This window comes from Eubalaena glacialis, chromosome 11, assembly GCF_028564815.1.
Source record: "Eubalaena glacialis isolate mEubGla1 chromosome 11, mEubGla1.1.hap2.+ XY, whole genome shotgun sequence".
NCBI classification, from domain to species: Eukaryota; Metazoa; Chordata; class Mammalia; order Artiodactyla; family Balaenidae; genus Eubalaena; species Eubalaena glacialis.
In genome coordinates, this window is record NC_083726.1 from 25,131,460 (window position 1) to 25,156,469 (window position 25,010).

The 25,010-nt window shown below is 37.2% G+C and overlaps 1 protein-coding gene across 2 annotated transcripts in view; it reads right to left on the reverse strand.

Annotated features, from left to right (window-relative positions):
* CFAP54 (cilia and flagella associated protein 54) overlaps nucleotides 1-25,010 on the reverse strand; it is a 303,497-nt gene that overhangs the window by 220,094 nt on the left and 58,393 nt on the right. For both annotated transcript variants that reach the window (XM_061204898.1, XM_061204897.1), the window contains exons 17-20: nucleotides 24,650-24,776; nucleotides 20,565-20,651; nucleotides 20,352-20,473; nucleotides 1,644-1,820 (exon numbers count right to left, since the gene is read on the reverse strand). In XM_061204898.1, coding sequence (XP_061060881.1) covers nucleotides 1,644-1,820; nucleotides 20,352-20,473; nucleotides 20,565-20,651; nucleotides 24,650-24,776 — 513 coding nt within the window. The remainder of the gene's footprint in view (nucleotides 1-1,643; nucleotides 1,821-20,351; nucleotides 20,474-20,564; nucleotides 20,652-24,649; nucleotides 24,777-25,010) is intronic.

Below are 25,010 nucleotides of genomic sequence, written 5' to 3' on the forward strand. Positions count from 1 at the left end.
AGAAGGTATAATTTCCAGGACCACACAACTTTACCAACACATAATATACATCAACTTCACATCATGTGCTGAGTGACAAGTCCTACAAGTACAGGTCAAGTATGGGATGCTTATGTCTTCCTATTAATAAGCATTATGAAATAAACTAGTTACTAATTTGAGATACATAAAAAATAAGAACCTGGTGAAATAAATCAAAACATTCAAGTAAAAACAAACAAAAACTCTTGGCAAATCATCCAGTCTTAGTTCTGTACTGAATTTCCAAAGTCAGTGATCCTTATTCTTAAACAGATCCCCAAAATCCAAAGTTGAATTTTAAAACTACTAGCAACTGCAATAATGCATTTATTATAGCACAGTTAGGATGAATGTTGCTTCTATTCCTCCAATTATAAGGCATTATGAAGGTGGTATTACTTCTTACTGATGTCCACCTCCCATTAGTCTGAAGCTTCTCAAAATATGGAACCATGCTTTATTTGTGTTTATTTTTATACGTTACCTCACATAGAGCTTAACAGACAGCAGACACTCAATAATGCTCATTGGACAGAATTTATGAAAAAAAAATCATCAGATAATATAATCACTGTGTATAACCTCATTAACTGATTTTAGCTAACTTTACTACATATGTTTAATACAAGGGATGGAAGGACATCGGTTAATATGCCAAGAATATGATATAATATCTCACTTAATTTTCACAGAAGGAACATTTTACAAATGAAAAGATAACAAAAGCAAATATTTAAAAAACCCTCAGAAAGTATATTTAGATTTCGTAAGGTCATACTGCTGGGGTAGAGCTAGAATTTTAAATCTGTATTTGTCTGACTTCAAAGCCCATGCCCTTTCCACTATATCAAGACGATGTATTTAAGTTCAAGCAGAACATCCTAAGAATAATCAAAGAAACAACTTTGTTTTTTCTACAACACCAAAGAGCATGTGTTCATCACCCAAAAGAGGAAAATGTAATATTTAAAATATAAATTAGGTGGAACCAAATGCTTAGGAGGAAACTAAATCTCAAATAACAATCCCATTTAGGCTAAGTTCCAAGGCACTGGGGCTGGGAGAAAGAGCTTCAATAAATACATAAAGAGTTATGACTTATAATGTGGTTGGAATTATCATTTGTTTGCATTAAAAGAATCCCCATTTACACAGAAGAACTTTCGGAAGAGTTTCTAAATTCACCACCCCCAAATTTTCTTATCTTCATCATTGGCTCTCAGAGTAACTTCTATCCCCTTCAAATGCCTGATTCCATTTCAAGGAAGCCTTCTCGAAGTTGAGCACACTAGGATGTCAGCATATGACTGTGTCATGGTGAGGAAGACACTTCGAAATGTTTCTCTCTCATTTCTCCTTACTATATATCTGGGTGTAGCAATACAGGAGTAAGTTTCTTATAGCAAAGCTATAAGGAGCCAAAAGGGAAACAGCATAAAGGCAAAAGGGTCATGAAGAAACTACGGATAGTTAAGACACTGGAATACTAATCCCAGTGTTCAGTTTTTATATTAATAAATAAGATTATTCAAGCCCTAAAGGCAATAAAAGTATCCATCATTATAGTCACAAAAGTACTAACATTGCTTTCCTTGAGGTAAAGATCATAATAGACAACATACCTTAACATCAGAAATAAATGGAGCAGGTTTTAACGTCACAGAACAATGAGTTCGGGCTAGCAGGATGGGTGGAGGAGGGACTCCGCTTTTCTTTCTTTTGGCAACTTCCACACATTTCTGATATGAATACAGTACACTTTGTTCTGCTTCGGTCTTCTCAATTAAAGAATATGCTTCCTATAATAAAGTGTGAAAATAGGAAAACACATTTCAAGAGCTTGAACTTCATTGTATTTGGAGAATTCTGGTGATGTTAAACATGATCTTGACATATGTATTTTTTGAGGCTCAGTGGTATACATATTTCAAGTACTGAATGATTTTCCAGAAGTAAAAAATAGCTACTAAATAAGGCCAAGTAAAAAATAGCTATTAAGGCAATGACATTATATTTATATGTCTAACATGTTTATCATAATTATCATACATTAATATATTTCATTTTCAAATCAAACCCTCTGAATATCTGCCATCATATTTCATTGTCCTTAAAAATTTCGTAACAAAATTATCTGCACTGATACTTATAAACTATACACCTACACTCAATGCAACTTGAAATGTGACTCTCAAGTAATGACTGTTGGTATATGTGGTTTATAAAATTATTTAAAACCAAATTATTGATAGTTTCTTACTATCAGCAAAAACAAATAAAATATGCAAAAGTACTTATTCTATAAACCTAAAGGAAAGGCAATCACCTTTTTAAAAGGTTACACATTTAGTGATATCACATGAAACAAAAAAACATAAAAATCAGAAAATCTAAATAATATTTCAAAATAAATATAGTAAGGCTAACTAACACCAATAATAATATATGTAAATGAGTTAAACTCCTCTTTTACATAAAATTAAAAAGCAAAGACTCTAATTGAGCTCTAAAGCCAAAACCCAAGTAAAGATTAAAATTGAATGATAGCAAATAGAATAGCCTTTCCAACAAACAGTGCTGGGACAATTACACATCCACCTGCAAAAGAAGAAAGTGAGACCCATACATCACATTGTATACAAATAGTTAACTCAAAATGAATCATAGACCCAAATGTAAGAGCTAAAATTATAAAATTCTTAGATGAAAATATAGGCGTAAATTTCTTCACAGCCTTGAGTTAAACAATGGTTTCTTAGATATGACACCAAAAGCACACCAACAAAAGAAAAAGTAGGTAAACTGAAATTCATCAAAATTAAAAACTTCAAATGATACCATCAAAAAAATAAAGACAACTGACAGAATGGGACAAAATATTTGCAAATCATATATCTGATAAAGGACGTGTATTCAGAATATATAAAGAACCGTTACAAATCAGTAATAAAAAGACAACCCCATTAAAAAATGAACAAGGGGTTTGAATAGACATTTCTCCAAAGAAGAAACACAAATGGCCAGTGAGCACATGAAAAGATGCACAGCATCCCTGGTCACTGGAGATGAAAATACAAAAACTGACTCAAGAAGAAAAACCTGAACACAGGAATAATGATGAAAGAAACTGGGAAAGATATCCCAAAAAACTATTTCCCGCAAGCGTCAGTCTCAACTGATATTATTTTTAGAAATATTTTAATCTCAATGAACTGATTAATTCCTATGCCGTTTTTAAAATTTCTAACTCCAGAGAAAGCTCCTCAAAGAATATTCTAAAATTATTATAGCTTTGATAACAAAACCTGAAAAAATGACTGCACTTAAAAACATAGAGCAATCTCCTTACAAATATAAATGTAAACATCCTAAATAAAATACTAATACATTGATCTAACAATATGTTAAAGGAATAATGTACTGTAATTATATTGTCTCTCTCCCAGGAATAAAAGGATGATTTAATATTAGGAAGTCTAAGGATATAATTTAATTTATCCATAAATCAAATGAGAAAAATATGATTATAGGCTCAATGGCCAAAAAGATATTTGAACAGTTTTTAAGATTCATTATTAATTAAAAAAAAAAAAAGAAATCGAAAGAGAAGTCAAAAAGTATCATAAGACTAATGAAAATGAAAACACAACATACTAAAATTTATAGGATGCAGCAAAAGTAGTTCTAAGAGGGAAGTTTTTAGTGAAAATGTCCACCTTAAGAACAAAGAAAGATATCAAATAAACAATCTAACTTCACACCTCAAGGAATGAGAAGAACAAAAAACCTAAGTCCAAAGTTAGTAGAAGGAATAACAAACATCAGAGGGGAAATGGAGACCATAAAGACAATAGAAAAGCTCAACTAAAATAAAACCTTGTTTTTTATAAAGGCAAACAAAATTGACAAACTTTTAGCTAGACTAATAAAAAAATAGAGATGACTCATATGAATAAAATCAGAAAAGAGGAGACATTACAACTGATACCACAGAAATACAAAGGATCATAAGAGACTACTATGAACAACTATATGCCAACAATTGAATAACCTAGAAGAAATGGATAAATTCCTAGAAACATACAACTTACCAATAGTGAAATATCATAAAGCAACAAAATACAAACAGACCAGTAACAAGTAAGAAAATGAATACGTAATCAAAAACCTCCCAATAAAGAAAAGTCCAGGACCAGATGGGTTCAGTGGCAAATTCTGCCAGAAATTTAAATTAACGCCAATCCTTCTCAAACTATTCCAAAAAACTGAAGAGAAGGGAACACTTAAAACTGATTAAGCACTGTTCTTGGTGGCAAGGACAGTGCTTTATCTCTTTGGGCTCAATAAATATGTTTTGACTGAAAGACATAAGAAATTATAAAAGAGGAGGAGGATCTTTACTATAACTCATTTTAAGACATCATGTCTAAAACGTTCTGATTGGGTCTTGACCAATTTTAACTTTAGACCCCCTAATTCAGATCCCATGGTCCAATTTGAAATAGATTAATAAACGTATTAAAGTTTTAAGTGAAAGGTAACAAGAGAAAAGTCTAAGACCGAGTCCTTGATTTAGGTAAATCAGATAAATTCTCTAATAGAACTCAAGGTAGACCTAATGCTAGTTAGAAATTAAAATCCTAACTTAGTGAGGTAAATCACTGAGCTGCTAATAAAATTCCACTTATAAGAAAGTGATTAGTATACTAATTCAAAAAGATATATGCACTCCAATGTTCACTGCAACATCATTTATAACCTAAATGTGCACCACTGGAGGAATGGATAGAGAAAATGTGAGATGGATGGATAAATAAAGGAATTTTATTCAGCCATTAAAAAAAATGAAATCTTGCCATTTGCAACAACATGGATGGACCTTGAGGGCATTATGATAAGTGAAATAAGCTAGACAGAGAAAGATAAACACCATATGATCTCACGTATATATGGAATCCAAACAAAAAACAAAAACAAAAACCAAGCTCACAGATGCAGAGAACAGATTGGTGGTTGCCAAAGGTAGGGGGGTTGGGGGTGGGCAAAATGGGCGAAGGGGGTCAAAAGGTACAAACTCCCAGTTATAAAATAAATAAGTCATGGGGATATAATGCACAGCATGGTGAATATAGTTAATGCTGTATTGCAGATGTGAAAGTTGCTAAAAGTGTAGATCTTAAAAGTTCTCATCACAAGAAAAAATGTGTAACTGTATGGCGACAATTACATAAGTTAATAATATATTATTAGTACATAGTAACATAAATTAATAAGACTTGTGGTGACCATTTAGCAATATATATAAAAATGGAATTATGACGTTGTACACCTGAAACTAATACAATGTTGTCTATTATACCTCAATTAAAGAAAAGAAAGTGATTAGGGGTTTTTTAAAGGGGGTTCCTCAAGTAGAAGGAGGAAATATCACCAGAAAAGAAGACCCAAAAAATCAAGATAGAAAAATTTGCATGAAACCAGCTCTACTTAATTGTGAAAGAGAAAGTATTATCAATATGGATGTGACTTGCCTATCCATGGCCAACATGTTGCCTAATATGTCTAACAAAACATACTGTTTTGTTTGTTTTATATCTTTATTGGAGTATAATTGCTTTACAACGTTGTATTAGTTTCTGCTGTATAACAAAGTGAACCAGCTATATGTATAGGTATATCCCCATATCCCCTCCCTCTTGAGCCTCCTTCCCACCCTCCCTATCCCACCTCTCAATCATCGAGCTGATCTCCCTGTGCTAAGCAGCATCTCCCCACTAGCTATCTGTTTTACATTTGGCAGTGCATATATGTCAATGCTACCCTCTCACTTTGTCCCAGCTTACCCTCCCCACTCCCCGTGTCCTCAAGTCCATTCTCTACGTGTGTCTTTATTCCTGTCCTGCCCCTAGGTTCATTGGTACCGTTTTTTTAGATTCCATATATGTGCGTTAGCATATGGTACTTGTTTTTCTCTTTCTGACTTACTTCACTCTGTATGACAGTCTCTAGGTCCATCCACCTGACTACAAATAATTTCGTTTCTTTTTATGGCTGAGCAATATTCCATTGTATATATGTACCACATCTTCTTTATCCATTCATCTGCTGATGGACATTTAGGTTGTTTCCATGTCCTGGCTACTGTAAATAGAGCTGCAATGACCATTGTGGTACATGACTCTTTTTGAATTATGGTTTTCTCAGGGTATATGCCCAGTAGTGGGATTGCTGGGTCATATGGTAGTTCTATTTTTAGTGTTTTAAGGAACCTCAATACTGTTCTCCATAGTGGCTGTATCAATTTACATTCCCACCAACAGTGCAGGAGGCTTCCCTTTTCTCCACTCCCTCTCCAGCATTTATTGTTTGTAGATTTTTTGATGATGGCCATTCTGACTGATGTGAGGTGATACCTCATTGTGGTTTTGATTTGCATTTCTCTAATGATTAGTGATGTTGAGCATCTTTCCATGTGTTTGTTGGCAATCTGTATGTCTACTTTAGAGAAATGTCTATTTAGATCTTCTGCCCATTTCTGGATTGGGTTGTTTGTTTTATTTTATTTTTTTTTTTTTTAATTAAATTTTTTTAAAAATTTATTTATTTATTTATTTTTGGCTGTGTTGGGTCTTCGTTTCTGTGCGAGGGCTTTCTCTAGTTGCGGCAAGCGGGGGCCACTCTTCATCGCGGTGCGCGGACCTCTCACTATCGCGGCCTCCCTTGTTGCGGAGCACAGGCTCCAGACGCGCAGGCTCAGCAATTGTGGCTCACGGGCCCAGTCGCTCCGCGGCATGTGGGATCTTCCCAGACCAGGGCTCGAACCCGTGTCCCCTGCATTGACAGGCAGATTCTCAACCACTGCGCCACCAGGGAAGCCCTGTTTGTTTTATTGATATTGAGCTGCATGAGCTGCTTGTATACTTTGGAGATTAATCCTTGGTCAGTTGCTTACCATATGATCCAGTAATCCCATTCCTGGGCGTATATCTGCAGAAAACTATAATTCAAAAAGACACATGCACCCTGATGTTCACTGCAGCACTATTTACAATCGCCAGACGTGGAAGCAACTTAAATGTCCACTGACAGAAGAATGGATAAAGAAGATGTGGTACATATATACAATGGAATTTACTCAGCCATAAAAAAGAATGAAATAATGCCATTTGCAGCAACATGGATGGACCTAGATATTGTCATACTGAGTGAAGTAAGTCAGATAGAGAAAGGCAAATATCATGTAATATCGCTTATATGTGGAATCTAAAAACAAGGGTACAAATGAACTGATCTACAAAACAGAAATAGAGTCACAGATATAGAAAACAAACTTACGGTTACCAGGGGGGAGAGGGGGGGAGGGATAAATTGGGAGATTTGGATTGACATATACACACTACTAAATATAAAATAGATAACTAATAAGGACCTACTGTATAGCACGGGGAACTCTACTTAATACTCTGTGATGACCTATATGGGAAAAGAATCTAAAAAAGAGTAGATATATGTATATGAATAACTGATTCACTTTACTGTACACCTGAAACTAACATAACATTGTAAGTCAACTATACTCCAATAACAATTTTTTTAATTAAAATAAAATAAAATAAGCTATAAGGATATATTGTACAACACAGGGAATAAAGCCAATATTTTATAATAACTATAAATGGAGTATAACCTTTCAAAGTTGTGAATCACTATATTGTACACCTGTAACATATAATATTGTGAGCAACTGCACTTCAATTTTTAAAAAAACATATTGTTTTATTGCCAGAAAACAATAGTACTGAAGTCCAAAGTACTATTGTCTGAATGCAAATCTCTCTGCCTATGGTTTCCACTAGAGAATGAGTGACCTGCCTCTTTTTACAAGTTACTCAAGGCTTATGATGACAGATTGACACTAAATACGTCTGAAAACGACTTAACATGCACAGTGCAGCAAAACACTTGCAGAAAGATGTAATGCAATCTGGAAGGGCGTGATTAAGACACACCTAAACAACTATCACAAGACTGGAATGATAAAGTGCCATATTTATTACTTATCTAGTAGATCTCCCAAGGTATATTCTGGGGTCTCAACAATATTATGTACATTTCAGAAGAAGATGAAAAGTAGGTTGTCATATCCAAGAATCCTGGCAAAGAATATTGCTGAGAATAAAATATAAGCTTTACAAGATCTAAGAGAGGAGGGAGAGGAGAAGATGGCGGAAGAGTAAGACGCGGAGATCACCTTCCTCCCCACAGATTCATCAGAAATACATCTACACGTGGAACTGCTCCTGTAGAACACCCACTGAACGCTGGCAGAAGACTTCAGACCTCCCAAAAGGCAAGAAACTCCCCACATACCTGGGTAGGGCAAAAGAAAAAAGAAACAACAGAGACAAAAGAATAGGGACGGGACCTGCAGCAGTGGGAGGGAGCTGTGAAGGAGGAAAGGTTTCCACACACTAGGAAGCCCCTTCGCGGGCGGAGACTGCGGGTGGCGGAGGTGGGGAGCTTCGGAGCCGCGGAGGAGAGCGCAGCAACAGGGGTGCGGAGGGCAAAGCGGAGAGATTCCCACACAGAGAAGCGGTGCCGACCAGCACTCACCAGCCCGAGAGGCTTGTCTGCTCACCCGCCAGGGCGGGCGGGGGCTGGGAGCTGAGGCTCGGCCTTCAGTCGGATCGCAGGAAGAGGACTGGGGTTGGCGGCGTGAACACAGCCTGAAGGGACTAGTGCGCCACGGCTAGCCGGTAGGGAGTCCGGGAAAAGGTCTGGAGCTGCCGAACAGGCAAGAGACTTTTTCTTGCTTCTTTGTTTCCTGGTGCGCGAGGAGAGGGGATTAAGAGCGCTGCTTAAAGGAGTTCCAGAGATGGGCGCGAGCCGCGGCTATGAGCGCGGACCCCAGAGACGGGCATGAAATGCTAAGGCTGCTGCTGCCGCCACCAAGAAGCCTGTGTGCGAGCACAGGTCACTATCCACACCGCCCCTCCCGGGAGCCTGGGCAGCCCGCCACTGCCAGGCTCCCGTGATCCAGGGACAACTTACCCGGGAGAACACACAGCGCCCTCAGGCTGGTGCAACGTCACACCGGCCTCTGCCGCCGCAGGCTCGCCCCGCATCCGTACCCTCCCTCCCCCCAGCCTGAGTGAGCCAGAGCCACCGAAGCAGCTGCTCCTTTAACCCCGTCCTGTCTGAGCGAAGAACAGATGCCCTCAGGCGACCTACAGCAGAGGCGGGGCCAAATCCAAAGCTGAACCCCAGGAGCTGTGCGAACAAAGAAGAGAAAGGGAAATTTCTCCCAGCAGCCTCAGGAGCAGCGGATTAAATCTCCACAGTCAACTTGATGTACCCTGCATCTGTGGAATACCTGAATAGACAACGAATCATCCCAAATTGAGGAGGTGGACTTTGGGAGCAAGATATATTATTTTTTCCCCTTTTCCTCTTTTTGTGAGTGTGTATGTATATGCTTCTGTGTGAGATTTTGTCTGTATAGCTTTGCTTTCACCATTTGTCCTAGGGTTCTGTCCGTCCATTTTTTTGTTTGTTTTTTGTTTTTTTTTTACTGTAGAAAAAAAATTTGTTTTCTTTCTTTCTTAATAATTATTTTTTATTTTTTATTTTAATAACTTTATTTTATTTTATCTTACTTTATTTTATTTTATCTTCTTTCTTTTTTTCTTTCTATTTTTTCTCCCTTTTATTCTGAGCTGTGTGGATGAAAGGCTCTTGGTGCTCCAGGCAGGCATCAGGGCTGTGACTCTGAGGTGGGAGAGCCAACTTCAGGACACTGGTCCACAATCTCTTGTTTCCCAGCTCCACGTAATACCAAACGAAAATCTCCCAGAGATCTCCATCACAACACCAATACCCAATCTCCCAGCTCCACGTAATACCAAACGAAAATCTCCCAGAGATCTCCATCACAACACCAAGACCCAGCTTCACTCAACGACCAGCAAGCTATAGTGCTGGACACCCTATGCCAAATAACTAGCAAGACAGGAACACAGTCCCATCCATTAGCAGAGAGGCTGCCTAAAATCATAATAAGGCCACAGACACCCCAAAACACACCACCAGACGTGGACCTGCCCACCAGAAAGACAAGATGCAGCCTCATCCACCAGAACACAGGCACTAGTCCCCTCCACCAGGAAGCCTACACAACCCACTGAACCAACCTTAGCTCCTGGGGACAGATACCAAAAACAACAGGAACTATGAACCTGCAACCTGCGAAAAGGAGACCCCAAACACAGCAAGATAAGCAAAATGAGAAGACAGAAAAACACACAGCAGATGAAGGAGCAAGGTAAAAACACACCAGACCTAACAAATGAAGCGGAAATAGGCAGTCTATCTGAAAAAGAATTCAGAATAATGATAGTAAAGATGATCCAAAATCTTGGAAATAGAATAGACAAAATGCAAGAAACATTTAACAAGGACCTAGAAGAACTAAAGAGGAACCAAGCAACGATGAAAAACACAATAAATGAAATTAAATATACTCTAGAAGGGATCAATAGCAGAATAACTGAGGCAGAAGAACGGATAAGTGACCTGGAAGATAAAATAGTGGAAATAACTACTGCAGAGCAGAATAAAGAAAAAAGAATGAAAAGAACTGAGGACAGTCTCAGAGACCTCTGGGACAACATTAAACGCACCAACATTCGAATTATAGGGGTCCCAGAAGAAGAAGAGAAAAAAGAAAGGGACTGAGAAAATATTTGAAGAGATTATAGTTGAAAACTTCCCTAATATGGGAAAGGAAATAGTTAATCAAGTCCTGGAAGCACAGAGAGTCCCATACAGGATAAATCCAAGGAGAAACACGCCAAGACACATGTTAATCAAACTATCAAAAATTAAATATAAAGAAAACATATTAAAAGCAGCAAGGGAAAAATAACAAATAACACACAAGGGAATCCCCATAAGGTTAACATCTGATCTTTCAGCAGAAACTCTGCAAGCCAGAAGGGAGTGGCAGGACATATTTAAAGTGATGAAGGAGAAAAACCTACAACCAAGATTACTCTACCCAGCAAGGATCTCAATCAGATTTGACGGAGAAATTAAAACCTTTACAGACAAGCAAAAGCGGAGAGAGATCAGCACCACAAAACCAGCTTTACAACAAATGCTAAAGGAACTTCTCTAGGCAAGAAACACAAGAGAAGGAAAACACCTACAATAACAAACCCAAAACATTTAAGAAAATGGGAATAGGAACATACATATCGATAATTACCTTAAATGTAAATGGATTAAATGCTCCCACCAAAAGACACAGACTGGCTGAATGGATACAAAAACAAGACCCGTATATATGCTGTCTACAAGAGACCCACTTCAGACCTAGGGACACATACAGACTGAAAGTGAAGGGATGGAAAAAGATATTCCATGCAAATGGAAATCAAAAGAAAGCTGGAGTAGCAATTCTCATATAAGACAAAACAGACTTTAAAATAAAGACTATTACAAGAGACAAAGAAGGACACTATATAATGATCAAGGGATCGATTCAAGAAGAAGATATAACAATTGTAAATATTTATGCACCCAACATAGGAGCACCTCAATACATAAGGCAAATACTAACAGCCATAAAAGGGGAAATCGACAGTAACACAATCATAGTAGGGGACTTTAACACCCCACTTTCACCAATGGACAGATCATCCAAAATGAAAATAAATAAGGAAACACAAGCTTTAAATGATACATTAAACAAGGTGGACTTAATTGATATTTATAGGACATTCCACCCAAAAACAAAAGAATACACATTTTTCTCAGTGCTCATGGAACATTCTCCAGGATAGATCATATCTTGGGTCACAAATCAAGCCTTGGTAAATTTAAGAAAATTGAAATCGTATCAAGTATCTTTTCTGACCACAACGCTATGAGACTAGATATCAATTACAGGAAAAGATCTGTAAAAAATACAAACACATGGAGGCTACACAATACACTACTTCATAACGAAGTGATCACTGAAGAAATCAAAGGGGAAATCAAAAAATACCTAGAAACAAATGACAATGGAGACACGATGACCCAAAACCTATGGGATGCAGCAAAAGCAGTTCTAAGAGGGAAGTTTATAGCAATACAAGCCTACCTCAAGAAACAGGAAACATCTCAAATAAACAACCTAACCTTGCACCTAAAGCAATTAGAGAAAGAAGAATAAAAAAACCCCAAAGCTAGCAGAAGGAAAGAAATCATAAAGATCAGATCAGAAATAAATGAAAAAGAAATGAAGGAAACAATAGCAAAGATCAATAAAACTAAAAGCTGGTTCTTTGATAAGATAAACAAAATTGATAAACCATTAGCCAGACTCATCAAGAAAAAAAGGGAGAAGACTCAAATCAACAGAATTAGAAATGAAAAAGGAGAAGTAACCACTGACACTGCAGAAATACAAAGGATCATGAGAGATTACTACAAGCAACTCTATGCCAATAAAATGGACACCCTGGAAGAAATGGACAAATTCTTAGAAATGCACAACCTGCCGAGACTGAACCAGGAAGAAATAGAAAATATGAACAGACCAATCACAAGCACTGAAATTGAAACTGTGATTAAAAATCTTCCAACAAACCAAAGCCCAGGATCAGATGGCTTCACAGGCGAATTCTATCAAACATTTAGAGAAGAGCTAACACCTATCCTTCTCAAACTCTTCCAAAATATTGCAGAGGGAGGAACACTCCCCAACTCATTCTACAAGGCCACCATCACCCTGATTCCAAAACCAGACAAAGATGTCACAAAGAAAGAAAACTACAGGCCAATATCACTGATGAACATAGATGCAAAAATCCTCAACAAAATACTAGCAAACAGAATCCAACAGCACATTAAAAGGATCATACACCATGATCAAGTGGGGTTTATTCCAGGAATGCAAGGATTCTTCAATATACGCAAATCAATCAACGTGATATATCATATTAACAAATTGAAGGAGAAAAACCATATGATCATCTCAATAGATGCAGAGAAAGCTTTTGACAAAATTCAACACCCATTTATGATAAAAAGCCCTGCAGAAAGTAGGCAGAGAGGGAACTTTCCTCAACATAATAAAGGCCATATATGACAAACCCACAGCCAACATCGTCCTCAATGGTGAAAAACTGAAACCATTTCCTCTAAGATCAGGAACAAGACAAGGTTGCCAACTCTCACCACTATTATTCAACATAGTTTTGGAAGTTTTAGCCACAGCAATCAGAGAAGAAGAAGAAATAAAAGGAATCCAAATCGGAAAAGAAGAAGTAAAGCTGTCACTGTTTGCAGATGACATGATACTATACATAGAGAATCCTAAAGATGCTACCAGAAAACTACTAGAGCTAATCAATGAATTTGGTAAAGTAGCAGGATACAAAATTAATGCACAGAGATCTCTTGCATTCCTGTATACTAATGATGAAAAATCTGAAAGTGAAATTAAGAAAACACTCCCATTTACCATTGCAAGAAAAGGAATAAAATATCTAGGAATAAACCTACCTAAGGAGACAAAAGACCTGTATGCAGAAAATTATAAGACACTGATGAAAGAAATTAAAGATGATACAAATAGATGGAGAGATATACCATGTTCTTGGATTGGAAGAATCAACATTGTGAAAATGACTCTACTACCCAAAGCAATCTACAGATTCAATGCAATCCCTATCAAACTACCACTGGCATTTTTCACAGAACTAGAACAAAAAATTTCACAATTTGTATGGAAACACAAAAGACCCCGAATAGCCAAAGCAATCTTGAGAACGAAAAATGGAGCTGGAGGAATCAGGCTCCCTGACTTCAGACTATACTACAAAGCTACAGTAATCAAGACACTATGGTACTGGCACAAAAACAGAAACATAGATCAATGGAACAGGATAGAAAGCCCAGAGATAAACCCACGCACATATGGTCATCTTATCTTTGATAAAGGAGGCAAGCATATACAGTGGAGAAAAGACAGCCTCTTCAATAAGTGGTGCTGGGAAAACTGGACAGGTACATGTAAAAGTATGAAATTAGAACACTCCCTAACACAATACACAAAAATAAACTCAAAATGGATTAAAGACCTAAATGTAAGGCCAGACACTATCAAACTCTTAGAGGAAAACATAGGCAGAACACTCTATGACATAAATTACAGCAAGATCCTTTTTGACCCAGCTCCTAGAGAAATGGAAATAAAAACAAAAATAAACAAATGGGACCTAATGAAACTTAAAAGCTTTTGCACAGCAAAGGAAACCATAAACAAGACCAAAAGACAACCCTCAGAATGGGAGAAAATATTTGCAAATGAAGCAACTGACAAAGGATTAATCTCTGAAATTTATAAGCAGCTCATGCAGCTCAATAAGAAAAAAACAAACAACCCAATCCAAAATTGGGCAGAAGACCTAAATAGACATTTCTCAAAAGAAGATATACAGATTGCCAACAAACACAAGAAATAATGCTCAACATCATTAATCATTAGAGAAATGCAAATCAAAACTACAATGAGATATCATCTCACACCGGTCAGAATGGCCATCATCAAAAAATCTAGAAACAATAAATGCTGGAGAGGGTGTGGAGAAAAGGGAACCCTCTTGCACTGTTGGTGGGAAAGTAAGTTGATATAGCCACTATGGAGAACAGTATGGAGTTTCCTTAAAAAACTAAAAATACAACTACCATACGACCCAGCAATCCCACTACTGGACATATACCCTGAGAAAACCATAATTCAAAAAGAGTCATGTACCAAAATGTTCATTGCAGCTCTATTTACAATAGCCAGAACATGGAAGCGACCTAAATGTCCATCATCGGATGAATGGATAAAGAAGATGTGGCACATATATACAATGGAATACTACTCAGCCATAAAAAGAAAAGAAATGGAGTTATTTGTAGTGAGGTGGATGGAGTTAGAGTCTGTCATACAGAGTGAAGTAAGTCAGAAAGAGAAAAAGAAATACAGTATGCTAACACATATATATGGAATCTAAGGGGAAGAAAAAAAAAAAGGTCATGAAGAACCTAGTGGCAAGACGGGAATAAAGACACAGACCTACTAGAGAATGGACTTGAGGATATGGGGAGGGGGAAGGGTAAGATGTGACAAAGTGAGAGAGTGGCATGGACATATATACACTACCAAACGTAAAATAGATAGCTAGTGGGAAGCAACCGCATAGCACAGGGAGATCAGCTCTGTGCTTTGTGACCACCTAGAGGGGTGGGATAGGGAGGGTGGGAGGGAGGGAGATGCAAGAGGGAAGAGATATGGGAACATATGTATATGTATAACTGATTCACTTTGTTATAAGGCAGAAACTAACACACCATTGTAAAGCAATTATACTCCAATAAAGATGTTAAAAAAAAAAAGATCTAAGAGAAAAGACAGAAAGAAATGTGCAGTTTGATAGAGAAAAATATATCTAAAGCACCAAAAATCATCCTGATATGACAAAATAGAATATTCCAGAGTGCTTAAATTAGAAGATAAAATAGCAGTAATACTAATGGCTAACATTTATTGACTGCTTATTCTATGCCAAATGCTAAGCATTTTATAGGCATCATTTCATTGAACCTTCCCAAGAACACCCATTTTACAGATGAAGAAATTAAAACTTAACAGAGCTTGGGTAACTTGACCTTGGTCATACAGCTGGTCAGCAGCAGTACCAAAACTCTAATCCAAGACCCTTATACTCCTAACCATTATGATTTCTTGTCTTAATACAAAGTGAAGTTAAAAAGAAGCATGGAGAGGCAACCAGAGATGAAGTTTTCTATGCAATAACGTCAAAATATTTAAAAGAAAAAAATCCTAAAATGTAAATATTCTAAAATCTCCGTCAGTAGTTTGAAGACTGCGGGTCAAAACATGACCTCAAAAGAGGGGGGTTAGAATCAAAAAGGGTTTTATTCTTTATGAGGAAGACTTCAGCATGGAACAATTAAAAAGAACTGAGAAGATCTCTGAAAAATATTGGCTTACATATATTTTTCCTAAAAAAAGCAAATAGAATTAATTTGACTAAAATGCTATAAAATAGGAAAAATCATTTCACTTGGTAATCCAATTACTGCTAACATAGTTAATACAATGGTATTCAGGGGCCATCAAGATGTAAATTCAGGAAGTATTAAAGCCAGGAGTGGTTAGAACTTCTAGTGACCTGGGCTTCTTCATTAGTTCTGGTTTCAAATTAGGACCATAAAATTAGATTCTGTGTTGATTATAAAAAATAATCTGCTAATCTATAATGCTCCTTTGCTTAGAGTTGAAGCATTATGACTGGATTTTGGAACTGCTAAAATCATGTCAATTATTGATTTAAGTTTCAACATACAGTCCTAGGGGAACACTAGGTGCATCAGTTAGGGCTCTTTGCAACAGAAGCAACAGCAACATAAGACTTGGAGTACAGCAGGTCCAGAGAGGCAAGAGGGTCTACAGAACACAACTAACATAGTCTAATCAGGACACAGGCATTGGAATGAATGAATGCCACTACTTTTTGTCTTTTTATCCCTCTGTTCAAGATTCAGATTCCAAGGAGGGAGCAACCAATCAGCCTAGCTTGCATCATCAGTCCTCCTCTTGGCTGGCAGAGAAGAGAGGCCCTGAAAAGTCCTACCTGATTTCTTCTAGTGGGGAAGAAGAAATTCCTCCAAAGGTGATGTTTGGAAGAGGGAAATAAATGCTGGACAGAAAACAACAGTATACAACCCTGTCCTGGTACCCTTAGCACTTGGACTGAGGAGTATTCCTGCCTCTTCCCAGTGAGGAATTGCTCTGCAAAGATGTTGAATGTTGGGCTGCTGGACTCTGAAGTGAACTAGGAGTGATGATCATAAGCCATATGCTGATTCCTCTATTTATCAGAAGTAGAAAATCAGGGACATCTCAGGCTGGTTCTAGGTGCAATCCATTAAAATAAATCTGAGGTATAATGTGTAAAATGCCAGTATGGACTTCCAGAAGTCAAATAACCGAGACAGGAAAATGAGAAAAATAAAGCCCCACAATCAAGAAAAAAAGCCAACCATCTCTTTTAGAAGGCTAACGGGTTCTTATCAAAGGTTTGTCCGTCATCCGTGGCCACAAGCTAGTCCACCTTTAATGGACGTGGAATAAAACAGATACCTGATGAGAGTATCCATCTCCACAAGGTTGGGAACCTTCTGAAAAACTAAAACAGGGTATGAATTATTTAAGGGTTCTGCAAAGACCCAGGCTTTTCAAATCTTTTTTATGGTATCAGGTGACACATCAGATACTGATTTGGGGATAATTTTATTACCAGACCGTGATAATGTAAAGCATGCTGTAATATAGCCCAAAAGAAAATGACTGCCAAGGGAATGAAATTTGTCTTCTTTAAAGAAAGAAACTTTGGCAATTATTTGAGCCATAACATCGTTGTTTATGAGAGTACCCTGAGGACTGATCATTAAGCTTTAACACTAGGATGAAAAATTGCCACGGAGGAGCAGAGGTGGCTATAGAAGATTTCAGGACTTCTAAATAAATATTCAACATTTCCCAGCTGGTGACAATCCTTATGGAGGGATCCTCGTAAAAAGTAGAGCTTCTAAATGCCTCTCATGAGTCTAAGAGGATATTATAATTTTTCTTAAGTTAAAATAGTTTCACTTAAGAAATAGAAGGAAAAGATACACAAGGAGAACATGAAAACTTCAGACCTCTCACATCTCCCGTGTGTTCCCAGTCACAGTGGTAGAAAGACAGAGACCTAACAGGGCAATGGGCATATTATGATAATATAAAGACAAGATTGCATCATAATAAAACAAAAGGGAAAATCCCAGAGGCTTTACTCTCTCTGGACTGTGAGAGGCCATGAGATGAGTCCTGAGAGAAACAGTTCTAAAAGAAAGATAAGTTTTACCTGCCATGGAAATAGGACTGAAGTACTAATGTCCTCCAAACACTAGGCAGTAGCGAGTGGCTACAGAAGCATCTGCTGAGAAAATGGATCTGAACCCCAGGAGTCTTGCAGCAGAGATCAGACACCACTTGGCCTGGTCAGCTGAGACCATCCAATACCATCATCAAATTCCTTCATTCAAATGCTAGAAATTCTAATGTAATGAGGCTCTCCCCTAATACTGCCAGGACAGACTTCCCCACCTTGAACACTGATAGCATCTGTTTATCCAGAATCCTTAGACTTCTTACAAACTAGACTCTACTTTCTCTCTGGTCTCACCTCTTACCATCCTCTCCAAACACTTCCCTCCCCTTTGCCATTGCATCGAAGCTTCTGTTACACTGAATGACCTCCAGGACCACAAGCGCTCTATGACCTTTCTAGCCTCAGGATCTTTGCTCAGGTTGTTCTCTTTGCCTTGCATGTCCTCTCCACTTTTGTCTTTCTCTTTCTCTGGATACTCCTGCCTGTCTTTCAGTATTCAACTTCATGTCACTTTTTCTGGATGTTTCTTCAAATATTCCCCACTGTTGGGTTAGGTATTCCCTTCCTGAATTCCCCTGGCACTCTTGCAATGAGAGCACCTATGACAATGACTCATAATCACCTACTTACACGTCTGTGTTCCCATAGACTGGATTTATCTTGAAGACAGAGACCACAAGAGCAGGCAATCCATCAATATTGGTTGAATAAAGAAAGGATTTTTGTTTGTTTTTATCCCTTGTACTCAGTATCAGGCACATAGTCAACTTGCAATAAAACATTTGCTGACTGGATCATAGGCGCTCAAAAACATATGTTGGATGAATGAAGTGATGGACTTATGATCAGGAAGTACTACATACCAGAAATCTAAAATTCCAATATTCTATTGCATTGGCCAAAAAGTTCGTTCAGGTTTTTCCGTAACATCTTACAGAAAATCCGGAATGAACTTTTTGGTCAACCCAATACTTTCTAACTTCAAACATCTATCCTTCTAGCTCTCTCAGATTCTGATTTTCTGGTCCCTGACCTCATAGAGATGCCCAATCTCTTGATATCTCCATAGTCTACCAAGTCTTTAAAAGTCTTGATGGTGTTACTTCCTTCCCTACTCAATCTGCACCCATTTTTCATTATGAACTTTTAACCTATACTTTCGTACTTTAAAAAAAAAATCCAGTCCAGTACAAATCTCTACTGTCACAAATATTCTACTGTCACAGCTACTAAGAATACCACACCAGGATAATATCATACCAGCATGCAGATGAGGCCACCTGAAAATCCATGGTCTTCAACCTCAGCCAGAACTTCAGGATGCTGACCAGTCCTTTAACTTAGAGTCAGCTCCCTCATCCATTCCTCTCCACTCTCCAATCACCTTCTCTCTCGCCAGTCCAACTAGCCACCCTCACTCTCCATGGCTGGCAGATTCCCTTGCCTCCTATTTTACAGATGATTGAGATAAGAAGGCATCCACTCAACTCTCTGCCTCCACACCAACGGACTTATTGAAATCTACATCTGTCTGTTCCTCCTTCCCTTTTATATCAGAGGATGAGGTGTCTGCTCTGCAGCCCACCCTCCACTGAAGATGAATCACTTTACATGTGCTTTCAATCTCATCCCCTTCCCTCTTCTATTAGAGGACCCCACTATACCAAACTCTTCTTAAACTCTGTATCCTTCCCCTAGCTTTGACTTAGTCTTTTCTTTCCCTTGTCAGTCAAGCTACTTGTATTCTCTACCTCATCATATGCCATTCATTCAGCCAACACAATCAAACTTTTGTGAGACACAGGGGCAAAAATAAAACAGAAATGTGATTCCCCTCAGAAATTTAAACTCTAAAATCAACATACAATGAATAAGTAAGAAGACAGAACAATTTCCAGGTCAGAAAGAGACAACAACAGCAAGGCAATTGGTCCATAAATCAGCAATATCCATCTGAGAGAAGGTACTTTAGCCCATGGACTTTAAGTATTTTAGTTCCATAGTAAGGAATGCATTTATGCTGGCACAGTGTCACTTACATTCTACGATTTACCTCATTTTGAATCCTTCTGATTTTATTTAGCTCCCCATGTAAGGTCTCCCTGCAGACAGAGAACCTCTCATTTCAGGAGAGTTCAGGGCTGGAGATACAGATTAATTTCCCTGCTTAGAACTATTGCACTTCACAAAGAGAAGACTAGACACGGCAAATTTAAAAGTTCATAATCTAATGTTAACGGCAACACATTATTTTTAGCAAAGAGAAATAAATCATTCATTTTTAACAGGGGTTGCATGTCAGGACTAAAAGAAGAAATGATATATTGTTACCGTCAAGAAGTTATATAGAGATATACAGGTTGCATCTTTCTCAAACATTAGAAGGGTTTTCTGCATCAAGTAAATTGCTCTGGATAGCTTATTCTTCCTTATTTTATTCATTACACTTAATTCTGTAAAAGCAAACAAACATTTCACCAAAAGGGCAACATAAAAACTATCTTTAAAAAATGTGGAAAGACGGTTTATCCAAAATTTAATTACCTGTAAAACAATCAGGACTTCCAGGTTTTTTTGGCTTTTCTGGACCTTTGGTAGATATATTTTTGCTAACAGTTGGAGTCTGCAAAACTGAAGAAGAAGAATAAGAAGGAGAAGAAGGAGATTGTTATCACAATTAGGTTTATGTTCAAGAAAGGAAATATTTTCTAAACACTAAAGAGTAACTATTTGTAAAATTATTGCTTCCTCTATCATGTCATCTTTTTTTTCATTAATAGATAAAAATTCAAACAAATCTAATACAGTTTTATCATTAAATTCTCTTTTATTTGCTACTGTATGAGAAGTTCAAGAATTTTTAAATTATAACAATATTTGGTTTTCTATTTCACCTTAAATAAAATTATCTTGAAGGTTGATAAATAGGGTCCAACCTACTTTTGTTCACTTTCCCTCTTCATAAACTTTTCAAAATTGCTCCATCCATGGTTCCTGCAAGAGCTCTGGGTACCACATGAAGACCTCCACTCTCCTCTATCTGTGGCTGATAAAATCAGAGCCTCTCTCAAGATTTTCAACTAACACACAAATTATTGCCAGTTGGTTGTGAGCAGTGAGAGATCCTGGTGTGCAACCAGGACTGACCATCACGGTGGTCCAGGAAAGAGGTAACAGGATGAGGGAGAAGATAAAGGTATGCTGGTCCAGGGAGATGGAGAATATTGCACTGATTCTTGATTTTCCAGGTCTGGCCCTCAAGAGACCTGGCAATATATTGTTTCTGTCCTTAAAGGTACATGAGTGTACCTGTAGTAACCTTACAATAAACCCCTTTTATTGAGGTTTAATTATTTGTGCTAATGCACATGAGTCACCATGGGATGATGACTGATTGATGAAAAGATGCCAAAAGACACTGTTAAAGGATATAAGGTTTTTTTAATGGCAAAGGATAAGGAAATTTATCTTCATGGAAATAGCAACACAAAGCGGAAAATAATGCATCATTCTCTCAGTACCTAGGGTATTATAAATGTTAATTAAGTGATAGGTCTCATGATTATAATCACTGGAGATAAGAAGGATGAGATTTCAAGAAAACTCTGAATGCCCAATACAGGAGTCACATTTAATGCCACAGTCATCAGTAGACAACCACTGTAAAGTTCTTGAATAAGAATGACAAAAGCAGTATTTAGGCAACATTAGTCAGACAGCAGCATACAAGAGTGAAGAATGACAGGAGAAAAAAAGTGATAATCTGTGCTAGGGTGGCAGTTCAACAAAGCAGAGAAAAACATCAAGCAGATTCAGAGATATTGCAAAGAAATAATAACTAATCCTATGTAAATATATATATATACACATATATATATAGAGAGAGAGAGAGAAAGAAAGAGTCAACTACAAATTGGCACTTGCCACTGACACTTGCCAACTACCTCTACAAGGGTTAAATCATGTGCTGCTGCAGCTGCTGACTTTCAACACCCCCTGAAAGGAGCTCAGGGTGGAGAGCAGAAATGAGGCACTCTGTGCTCTGGGAAAAACTGGCAGAACCAGTCTTCAGATAGTTAGGTATTTTCAGGAGTTGATTTTATGAGCCCAATTCTTGTATCCCCTCATATCTAGAAAAGCTCTAAAATCTTTCATGATGACGTCTGCTCCTCGTGACTAGCAGAAACCTTCTGCAAAAAAATATGTGCTTCATTGCATGTACTCCCCCTTCACCAAAATCACATATATACTGACCTGCCCCCTACCTCTTTGGAGCAGTTTCTCAGAGCTATCTGAGATGCTGTCTCCCAGGCTATAGTCCTCATTTTGCCCCAAATAAAACTTAACTTGCAACTCTCATGTTGTGCATTTTTTTAAAGTCGGTTATCTATATATAGATATATAGGTATCTATAGATATATCCAAAATATATAAAAAACTCAAGCCATTTAATAATTTTAAAAATCTGATTTTAAAACGGGCAGAGGAATTAAATGGACATTTTTCCAAAGAAAATATACAAATGGCCTACTAGTACATGAAAAGATGCTTAACATCACTAATCATCAGAGAAATGCAAATCAAAACCACAATAAGATATTACCTCACGCCTATTAAAATGGCTATCATCAAAAAAGACAAAAGATAATAAACATTGGCGAGGCTGTGGATTAAAGGATACCCTTATACACTACTGGTGGGAATGTAAATTGGTTAAGCCACTATGGAAAACACTATGGAGGTTTCTCAAAAAATTAAAAATAGAACTACCATATGATCCAGCAATCTACTTCTGGGTATATCTCCAAATGAAATAAAAACAAGATCTTAGAGATATCTACAGTCCCATGTTCAATGCAGCATTATTCACAATAGCTAAGATATGGCAACAACCTAAATATCCATCAGTGGGTGAACGTATAAAGAAGATGTGACACACACACACACACACACACAGTGGAATACTATTCAGTCAGGAGAAAGACATTTGCACTAATATGGATGGACTTTGAGGGCATTATGCTAGGTGAAATAAGTTACACAGAGAAAGACAAATACTGTATGGCATCACTTATATGTGGAATCTAAAAAACCCAAACTCATAGAAACAGAGAGTAGAGTGGTGGTTACCAGGGGCTGAGGAAGTGGGAAAATGGAGAGATATTGGTCAAAGGGTATATAAGATGAATAAGTTCTGGGGACCTAATGTACAGCATGGATCATAGTTAATAATACTGTAGTAGACACTTGTAAGTTGCAAAGTGAGTAAATCTTGAATGTTCTCACCACAAAAAAAGAAATGGGAATTATGTGACATGCTTGAGCTGTTAGCTAACGCTATGACAGTAATCATTTTGCAATATGTTAGTGTATCAAATCTACACGTTGTACACCTTGAACTTACATAATGTGGTATGTCAATTATATCTTAATAAAGCTGAGGAGAAAAAGTCTGCACTCAAAAATTATTTAATTAACCAGCATTTGATTAAATTTGTTTAGCTGTATATATGATGGGACATCTGAATGTATTCGACAGAGATCAGAAGTCATGTTAGGCTGGAACACTCAGTTCTATTCTATAATTACTCAGTAATTTAAAATGAGGAAGTGGTAGTTAAATGAATATTGACTATATAATCATGCCAGGAGTAACTTGGCTTTATCAAAATTTAACCCCAAACAGAAGAGATTTTTAGACCTAATGATATTTTAAATCTTATTCTGAAACTTGAGTAGTTGTGTTTCTATATGCACACTAGAATTACTATCGGCATTTTTTTTTTAATGTTTTGACCTCTTTACCTAAATAATGAGGCAAAAACAACTTAGATCCAACTCATCTGTCCTTTCACACTGCTGTCAGAGATGTCTTTCTAAATTTTTCAATAGCTTCCAGGATAAAATATAAACCCTTTAATCCTTCAAGATCTGTGATCTGCTCCTCTAGGCTTATCTGTGTCAATCTCCCATGTGTGCTCTTTACTGCAGCCATAAGAAAATTCCAGCAGTTTCTAGACTTCACCATATAATTGTTTGCTTCCACCTTACTAAAAGTTGCTTTCTCCATTCAAAATGACTGCCTCCTTCTCGATTTTCTTCATAAAGATATTTATGAAGATAAAGACAGCATTCTGGTCAACTATCACTTCTTCCAAGAAGACATCCCTGACTTTCTTGCCTGTTATACCCTTCTGTGTGCCCATAACAAACACTCTGAGCCCACTTCTATTACATTTATTAACCTTGACTATTATAGTTGGCTTACTTATCTAGAAGCTCAAAATGAAAGGCTGTGTCTTATTTGGACCAAGCTTAATATGGTTCCTAGATTTGAGATAGAGACTCAATAAATGTTTGCTTCATTAAATTAAGAAAATATCAATAATTTACTATAGCTCAAACAATTTAATTTTTTAGAAGTTTACTGATTTGCTATGCAAGGTGTAAAGAAATAATGAAAGATATCTATTGATATTTATCAGAGAAGTAAGAAAAAATAAAATAATGAAATTTATCTGGAAAACACCTAGTCAACAAGAACACTGTTTATAAATTAAATTGATTCTGTACTTGAACTTGTCTTAAAACTGATTCAGAACAAGTTATTCTGCTTTGATGGCTACTACCTTGCAATTGGTCAAGAAGCACAACGGCCATTCGGTGCTGGGCTTCAATTAGTTCAAGATGCAAATCCATTATGAAACTATTCCGTGTGACTGGTTTGCACGTGTCTGCATCTATACAGTGGGTGTGCTTCGGTAGAATTGAAGTAAAAATTAAAAAGGCATACGGTTATCAAAACATACTAAAAATAGCTCTATCCTATTATCATTCAGGTTATCACTTTACTCTTAGCCATTGAAGTCTGCTCACTTCTCAACTCTTTGCAATCTGGCTTACACACTAAGAAACCTGCTTTTCAAATTCACCAGCAGCCTCTTCAGTGACAGATTCAAAGACTCCTCATCCTCCTTGATTTCTTCTGGG